The sequence below is a fragment of the Lipomyces oligophaga genome, assembly GCF_038497815.1.
Source record: "Lipomyces oligophaga strain CBS 7107 unplaced genomic scaffold V1516scaffold_1, whole genome shotgun sequence".
Taxonomy (NCBI): Eukaryota; Fungi; Ascomycota; class Lipomycetes; order Lipomycetales; family Lipomycetaceae; genus Lipomyces; species [Lipomyces] oligophaga.
The window spans coordinates 30,199-39,418 of NW_027117785.1; the positions used below are offsets into that span (position 1 = coordinate 30,199).

General features: G+C 39.6%; 1 protein-coding gene across 1 annotated transcript; it reads left to right on the forward strand.

The window, feature by feature from the left end:
* Window positions 1-3,838: 3,838 nt before the first annotated feature.
* On the forward strand, window positions 3,839-6,412 carry V1516DRAFT_619267 (OPT oligopeptide transporter protein-domain-containing protein; the record flags this gene model as incomplete). Its single annotated transcript, XM_066919452.1, has 1 exon — window positions 3,839-6,412. One exon carries the CDS (start codon window positions 3,839-3,841, stop codon window positions 6,410-6,412), a length of 2,574 nt encoding a protein of 857 aa, XP_066779436.1.
* Window positions 6,413-9,220: the final 2,808 nt, after the last annotated feature.

Here is a 9,220-nt window from a genome sequence, read left to right on the forward strand (position 1 = left end):
CTTGGAATTTTTATAGAACTCTACAATTCAGAAATATGAAGACCGACTCTAATGCAACTTAGCTACTTTGCACCGAAAGAATATAGAAAATAATATAAAAAGCTTAGCTTAATATGTGAGACAGATTTTTAGTAAATTTGTATATCGGGTGCAAAATAATCGGGCATGGACAGTGCGATTATATCAATCTATCATGAGATCGTAATGAAATTTTTCAATGAAAAGGTAGGGAAATTGCTTATGAAATTTTGTAAGATTAACTTTTGGACAGCATGCGGATCATGAATCGGATAATGGCTAAATATTTTAAATTCGGGAAGATTAAAAATTTCAACAGCATTTTTTCTGAGAATCGATAGCTCTCAGTTCATATTCGTTGAAGATGAGTTCAGCATTAAGTGCATATTTGGACAAACAAACGTTGTTAATTTAGAAGAAATTGAACGACCTAATACAAGTAATTGTTTAGGTTGATGAGTCTACCTTCAGGAGCTGTAACTGCCTTGAGAGATGAATCAATCGGGTATAGTATGTTAAATTTGATCGGAATCAATAGGATATTCTACGACAAACTAAATCATCAACTTTGAGTCACTGTAGAGAAAATAAAACGGCTTACTTAGATATATTTGTATTTTCATCTTCTAATTATTCAAAACCAATGGAGCACATTTTTGAGCTAACTTGGGGTGCGAAGTGTTTAAGCTATCCGTAAAAGTCATACATAAGAAGGGATAAGTATATATCAATCAAATACTTATCATTCAACGGGAGATGGCCAATCTTGTTCCCTCTACATCAATTTGTTAATTTCAAAAGACAAAATGGCGGGAAAGCGATTCGGTAGACAGATTCACTTGTAACCAGTAATTCAAAACAATAGCTGAAATCTAGCAAGTGTAAAGATAGGCCCACCGATGAGTGGGGCTCTTCCGACATCCGAGAAGAATAGTAGGTAATATTTATTAGAAAAATGGGACCGGGAATCTATCTTCTATAAATTATACAGCAGCATAGACTCGTTCGTTCGCGGCCGACCCTATGATTCGCGATTCTCGAGATTGTTTAACAGGGGAAGATTACATCAATAGTAGATTTATTTTGAAGTAATATGCCGACATTAGTTGAGAAGGTGAATGTCCGACAGTCTATCCCTTTTTTCATCTGTTCCCGTCAGGGAATAGACGACTATGCCGGTATTCAGCTATTTCCGGGCAGACAATATTTTAGATATCGGGATACTTTATTACAGTCAATATCTCTCCAGATTGTTATTTTAATATTTTGTTATAATCTGCTTTGTAATCTCCATTAAGTGAATAATTTGAGATTAATTTGTATTTAATAAAATAGTGCCTTGTCAGTCCAATGTTTCGTGAAGTCATGGAACTCTAACCCTTTCTTCTGGGTATTCTGGGTTCTGGGTTTTGAATTTATACATACTGAAATAAAAGAATTTAGTTGAAGTAATGAAAATATATGAATTCCGCGCAGTGACCTCTTGAAGTCGTCTGCAACTTTATCATTCGAGCTTTTGAAACAGAAGCGGCAGTTCCTCTATGTAGTACGGATTTAGTCAAGCTCTACCGGAAGGAGGACATCGTACACGAGCAAAATGATAAAGATAGAATTGCGACAGAAAACTATACTATCATCAAAGCTCTGCAACCTAACAACTAAAAGAGGAGACTGTATATGCCGAGAGACACTATCTATACTTCTATATCGACAAGCCCAGATAATTTAGATTTAATACATAATGAATCTAGCCACATAAAGATAATCGTATTTTTCAATACTGACTCGAGTGAACCTTCCGACGTATTAATAGTGATTGTATACAGAATTCTGACGCATTGAAGGGCATTCAGCACGACAGAATATATAAAAATGTCGTTATTGCTTGGTGAAGTCATATGGACGGGCTTAAGCGTCGCTAGGTCGAAGCTGTGACCGCCTCAACCCCCTCAACCTATTCTGCGGACCGCTTCAGATGAACATTCTATCTCTAGTCCAATTACTCTCGGAATTGCTGCATTTTCTCCTTGCAAGCGTAAACGGATCCAGAGATTGGAAACCGAAGACATTTCATTCTATAATACTTCCGAAGACGCCATTCTTAGTGATGTCCCTGAAACTTTGGTAGCTGGTCGTCCATTTCGGTGTCTCAACTGTGCCCGGGCGGAGGCCCGAGTGTTTCGGTTTTTCAGCTTCGACTAGATGTAAGGCATATGAGCGGTCCGTGCAGTAGCTAATCGTTGAATGGGCGTCGAGGTTATTCAAACCCTGAATTGGCAGAAGGTAATGCAATAAGACTGCTTGGGCACGCAACTTTTGAATCCTTGATGAATAGCAGAGCTGGGCTTCTGTGTTTGTAATAGCATCAAGACCACTGGAGGTGAAGTTCAAATATGCTATGTAAGCTATGCAAGCATTAGAAGAACTCTCCCATCCTTTGTTGGTTAGTGGGAACTCTATTTCTAGTCTTATCAGGCTTCCCTATGAAGGTTGCCTTCCATGAGACATTGCATCCTTGATTCCTCTTTCGATTTGGATGTTATCAGTTGATCAAGCAAAAAGACTCTTACTCTTTCAGTTATTATAGTAGTTGATTGGTTGATTCCATCTAAATTCAATCTGAAGCGGGTACTTATCTGCTGGCAAATTTCGACGGAACTTCCTTGATTGCAGATTCTTGCAAAACCATTGGTAGCATGTGGCGCAATAGCAGTTCAGCCATCAAACCGGCGAAACAGAACAAAATTTTGTAAGCTTAGTAGTGATGAATGCTTCGTTTTTTACTTGGCTTAGTTTTTAATAATCTAATATGAAACCGCAGACACTCAGTCTCTATCTTGGGTAGGAATTAGAAATTAGATAAGCGAGGACAAGACATATTCAGAATTCGCAATATAGATAAAAGATGTTCTGTCAATAGTCAAAGTTCACAATGATTATATGATTTTACACTATCGGTACGCACGGTCTGGGAGGTGATTCAGCTAGGTAATGAAGTCTTTAGATTGAGACCAAATCTAACAGATAAGAGCCACTAGATACTTAAATAAATGTAGGGCATGGAGTAGTAAACGCCGCAAACACCTTAAGATAGTCCTCTGGAATCCTTGGCATAGATACCCAGCACTAGCCTAGGTTCTCTGCATTTCGCGGTCCGGCCGGCAATTGACAGTAATCTGATCGCCTGCCATTTGCGCTCGGAATACGTACGAATCGGTAATGGGAATTCGCGACTAATTCTAAAATTTAAAGAGAAAACTGCATTCAAATTTGTCTAATCATTCTATGCTGTTAATCACGCTGCTGAAATTGGATACGTTCTACTAATTAGCTTTGAAGAGTGTCTTGAGACCAGCTCTCTTGCCTTGAAATAAAAAACAGAACTGGTTCTGCATCAAATCTATGTCGTGACGCCACTCAAAAGCTCATAACTTGCAATTTGCTAATAGGCTTACGCAATCTTTGAAAGGTCTTGGTGTTTCCGTTTAAAGACAACTAGTAATTGCCAACGGCATGGCCGCCCCCTTCTGATATTGGCATCGGCCGAGAACACACTTTGTAACAGAAGTGGAGAACGTCGAATCCATTAATGGTATATGCTATTTTCAAATGACCTGTGGAAATATAAATTGAGGTCTCCTTCCGGTCCTTCTATTCCGCTGAACAAGATAGTCCATCTGACTGAATCATACTTGGTGAATCTCAGTATTTGCAGAGATAAGTATTGTGGTTAGTCAGATATTTTATTGCTTCTGCCCAAGAAGTAGGAACTAAATTGAAATTTTATTTATTGCGGGCTATACTTCACAAATTATCAGAGATGACTTCTAAATCTGAAGAGCTATTTGAGAAGGACATTGGAATCTCTGAGAAAGAGATTTCAAGGAATTCCTCTAAAGAATACGAAGAGTCTGATGTGTATCGCGAAAAGGTAATTGCGCATCTACGTGCTATGAATAAGACAGGTGTTACCAATGATAAGGATGAGCTAGCAGATAAAGCTTCTCAGTATCTCTATGAAAGATATTTGGAAATGACTCTTAGCCAAGCACTTGAAGTCATTAATCAAACAATTGAAGATCATTTTGGCGACGTTAATTTCGATGATACTGTCTATGAACGATTGCTACAGCTAGCGCAAGGTCCGGATTCATATGGATTTCCTTACGAGACTTATGAGTTACATGCGAGACTTGAGGCTGTTGTCATTTTTCATCATTCTCCTTATGCAGAAGTGCGAGCAGTCACTGATCCATTCGACGATCCAACAATTCCGGTTGAAACTATTCGTGCATATGTCATTGGTTCGATTTGGGTTGCTATTGCATCATTTATCAACGAGTTTTTCACTTTCCGACAGCCGTCTCTATCACTGAAATCTACTGTTGTTCAACTGTTGATGTATCCATGTGGTCGTGCGACTCAGTTCTTGCCGGACTGGGGTTTCACAGTTTTAGGCACCAGGTATAGCATCAATCCTGGCCCTTGGTCTATCAAAGAGCAGATGCTGGCTACAATCATGGTCAATGCGGCGGGCCAGACTTCAAATTGGATGTCAATGACTGTTGCTCTCAGACACAAATTGTTCTTTGGTTATAGTTGGGTGGACACTGGTTTCGTATGGGTCATGAATTTTGCCAGTTTGTTCTTTGGATATGGTTTGGCTGGATTGCTGCGCAAGCTTTGTATCTTCCCAGTCAAGTCTGTCTTTCCAAATATTCTTCCTACGCTTGCACTCAGTCGTGCTTTATTGATAAAAGATGGGCGCACTTCTATTAATGGTTGGACAATTCCTCGGCAAAAGTTCTTCTTTCTAACTTTTGCTCTTTCGTTTGCTTACTTTTTTGTTCCTACCTTTTTGTTCAAGTCTATCAGTCTGTTCAATTGGATGACCTGGATTGCCCCTCAAAATGTTACTCTTGCCATGATCACTGGATCATATATTGGCTTTGGACTCAATCCAATTCCATCATTTGACTGGTCTGTGATTAATTATGGTAATCCTCTTGTATATCCATTTCATGCTTTTATGAACAAATTTCTTGGGTTGGTGCTATCCGGTTTGATCATGGTGATTTTATATTGGAAGAATTACAAATGGACAGGATACCTTCCCATCAATTCCAATACGATTTATGACCGCACTGGCGCAGAATATAATGTGTCACGGATTGTTATTGATAATCAATTCAATGAGGCAAACTATCTCGAATACTCTCCCCCTTTCATGTCAGCTGGTAACTTGGTTGGCACCGGAGGCCTTTGGGCAGTTTATACTTGTTCGTTCGTGTTCATTTGCATTAGTGAGTACGAACTACTTTGGGATACTCTGAAAAAGTTGTATGAATCTGCACGTCATCCCAATCGCGATTCTCTACAGGATTTCAACGATCCTCATTGCCGGATGATGTCTAAATATTCTGAAGTTCCAGATTGGTGGTATGCTCTAGTATTTCTTGTTGGTGTTGGAACGGCTTTTGCTGCTGTTTGCGGTTGGCCTACTACAGTTCCCGTGTGGACAGTTATTGCTATATTTTTCTTCAATATTGGAATGCTTTTCCCGACAATGGTTATTTTGGCGCAGACTGGTTATAGCAATGGTTTTGGTGCCTTTTCTGTTATTTTAGCAGGATATATGGATCCTGGTAATGCTGTGACAAATATTGTTATTCGAATGTGGGGTTATAATATTGATGAGCAATCTGAGAGTTTCATTGGGGACCAAAAGATTGCTCATTATGCAAAGATTCCTCAGAGAGCATCGTTCCGGTGCCAGCTTCTTGCTACTTTGATCCAGTGTTGCTGTACTGTTGGAGCTGTAGAAGCTCTATTTAAATCTGTGCACGATTTCTGCACTCTTACACAGCCTGATAAATTTTATTGCACTTTCCCTCGTTCAGTCAAGGCTGATGCTATTATGTTTGGTGTGATAAATCCTGATCGTGTCTTGGGAACACTCTATCCAGCATTAAAGCATGCATTTTGGATTGGCGCAGTTGTTGCAGTTCCATTTGCACTTGCCAAATTGAGATGGCGCCAGAAGTTGAAAACTTTGAATCCGGCTCTGATGGGATATGGCACAATTACTTGGGGTGGCACTTACAATTTATCATACTACATTGGTGGAGCCTACTTTTCGTTTTTCTTCATGTATTTGATTCGTCGCCGCTATACGGCTTGGTGGACAAAGTATAATTACGTTCTCACCTCCGGATTATCTGCAGGTGTGGCGTTTTCGGGAATCATTATTTTCGCCGCTTTGCAATATCCCCAAATCAAGTTATCTTGGTGGGGTAATAATGTGTATGCGGCCGGTGTTGACTACGCGCGTGACGCATCTATCTATGAAATCCCCGAAGGGGGATTTGGTCCGGAAGTTGGATCATTTACTTGAATATTTTCTGTTGATTGGATTGATATAGTGTTTTGATTAAATTTCGTTGGAGTCGTGATTTGAGAAGTAAGTTTGGCAATAAAATTAAGTTTTTTTCATCTATTTCAGAATGATCTTAAATGGTAGAGTGCGCAGACAATCCACTTACTATATTCATAGAGTATGAGAGTATTGTGGGTAGCAAGCATGGAATAATATATGAAAACTAGACTGGCGCGTTCGATTTTGGGCTAGGGAAAAAGCCCAGATTTTTCAAGGCTGTCTCGATCAAAAAAATAAAGTATATCTGCGAGAGATTTGAGAATAGATACTTTTATCAAAAAGCAGGACTACAGGGGATGCAGAAGGGATTGGCATGCTTTTTCACACATGGGGTGAAACGAAGTTCAGCAGTACTTCCTGGCATTGCTCATATTCACAAGTTTAAATTCTGAAACCTTGGCGCCTAAGTACATCTTTCCGTTCGATTGTAATTTGAGTTGTTTTTGCGAAACTGACATTGGGTATGCATTTACAAATATTGGCAGTTCGGGATAATTGGAAAGTAGTTATTCGGACTAATAAGGTTCGTGTGGACTAGAAACGAGATTTATTCAAAGTTCAGCTAGTAGCTACCGCGAGAAATGAGTCGTCTACGGAAAGATGCGTGAAATTAATCAGGCCAAACAAACTTGCTAATGATCTGCAATCTTTATTTGGCTGGAAAGAGCTCAAGCTTGATTAGTTTATGTCATCTATTATTCCGCAAATCGGTAGGAAGTTAAAATTATCTGGCTGAGTCGGATCAATTTTGAACCTAGAGACCAGTAGAGTTTTACGCAACCAAGTGGAGCAGTCAGCATAAAGAAGGTTCACGAGAGGCGTTAACATTACGCTCCGAAGTTTGTGTTTTGTTTGGGCCAACGCTGGGAGAGCTAGCATAAATATAATATACAGCAGACAATTTCTTTGGTAATAGGTTTGCATGTCTATTTGGAACAATCCGGATATTTATTCAGAACAACGCTATCTGAATTGTGTTTGCTCCACCGGAAGAATTTGCTTGCAAAATCTGGCCAATTCAAATAGAACGAGAATTAATTTGCTGTGATTGAATCGCAAGGTTGAACTAGGAATGAATTCTATGACAAATAAAAATCTCTTTTCCCAGCCATTATCTGTGAGGACAGACGAAGTCGAGAAGTCCACAATGCTTATGTAAAAGTTCTGATTGATTAAATAAACCCAGTCAATTGCACATTGCCATTCAGCCTGGTATTCTGGTAGTCCCCTGCAAAGTAAGATAGCGGGGAACGCGGAAATTTACCAACCCCTTGAACAGACAAAACTTTTAGAGCTGCAGACGCGTAAAGCTAGCCACGTGCATTCGTGTCGTTGGCACGTTCAAATCTTCAGAATTTTTTTAGGTTCTTAATTGCTAGACGAAATATGCAGAGCACTTTTACAATTAACCGCAAAGCGCGTCAATAGGAGATGGAGACGACTTGTAAAATTAAGTAAAAACGGAAATTACAAGGGGATGAAACAAAAGGAAGGAGTTATTAGGAGAGCTAGGCAGGGGAAGAAGAAAATAGGATACATAATAAAATTTCTCGCCCGTTTCGGTACTCCAGTTTCTACTGTTAGACGGCCAGAGAGCTTTTTTCCCTAGAAGATGAAGTTCTGAGCATTGAATACTAGAGCAAGCATGGACCAAAAGGAACGGTCTTTGTATATCGGCAAGGGGAAGGAAAAGGAGGGTTCGGTGTCGTCGGCTGCAAGCGGAATTACCGTAGACGTTATTTAATTAATGATAAACCGAAGTAAGGGCAGGACAAAGACTGGAATGTGACACATTATTAAGGGCTTCTTTCAGATGAAAGGAGCACAGATTAAAACGGCCGCTTCACGATAGCATAAGCGGTTGGAGACGATATTGTAAAATTGTTGATCAGGGTCCTAACGAGACTGTTGCAGTAATAAGAATAATTATTGCTATGCTCGGCAAGATCGTTGGCTAAAACTGTTCAAGTATGTTGGATTGAAGACCCTCTACGCCCAAATACGAATATCACTCTTAACGGATACGATCCGTGTATTCGTTTGGAAAGGGCAATAGTGTAATTTAGATCCTCGAGCTGATATATTATAACCATTGCAGTCAGGACGTCTTGAAATCCAAGCAGAGCTACTCTATACTCAAAGCAATTAGCCTTATTTACGATTATATCGGAAAAAATATTTTATAATTGAAATAGGATAGTAAGAATGAATCAGATTGTTTGACCTTGCTCGTGATAAAGTCGGACGGATTAATAGTTGTCTTGTTGGGAAGTCTAACGGTTTGAACTCTCCTGTAAGTCTATTGTTCTCAGCGATGACGATCACCTGAAAACAGAGCAACCTGAAATTAGATAACAAATGAATAGATTGAATGGTTATTTATCGAGAGAGAAGTTGTAAAACGAGCAATTTAGGTCTTGTAGGCCCATTATCGAACTGTCTCGGTGATGGGATCTAGACCGCCATAAGTAGTTGATTAGAGCTATAACATGTAGTAACTACGATAGGTAGCTCAGATATTTCATAACGATTTCGGTATATCAGCGGCCTGTTTGTGCCAATTATGAAAGCACTCCAATCCCAGTGCCTGTATCCGAAAACAGTCGATAGGGCGATCCAGATTGTCGAATTGCCGGAGTTCATGTGGCGAGAGGATTTTATTTGCTCATTTCTGCGCAAGCTTCTCGCCCAGCAAGATGTCAAAGCTGGATGTTTATAAGGAGATGACTCCTGAAAGATAGTTTCATAGAGTCAGTAAACAATAAC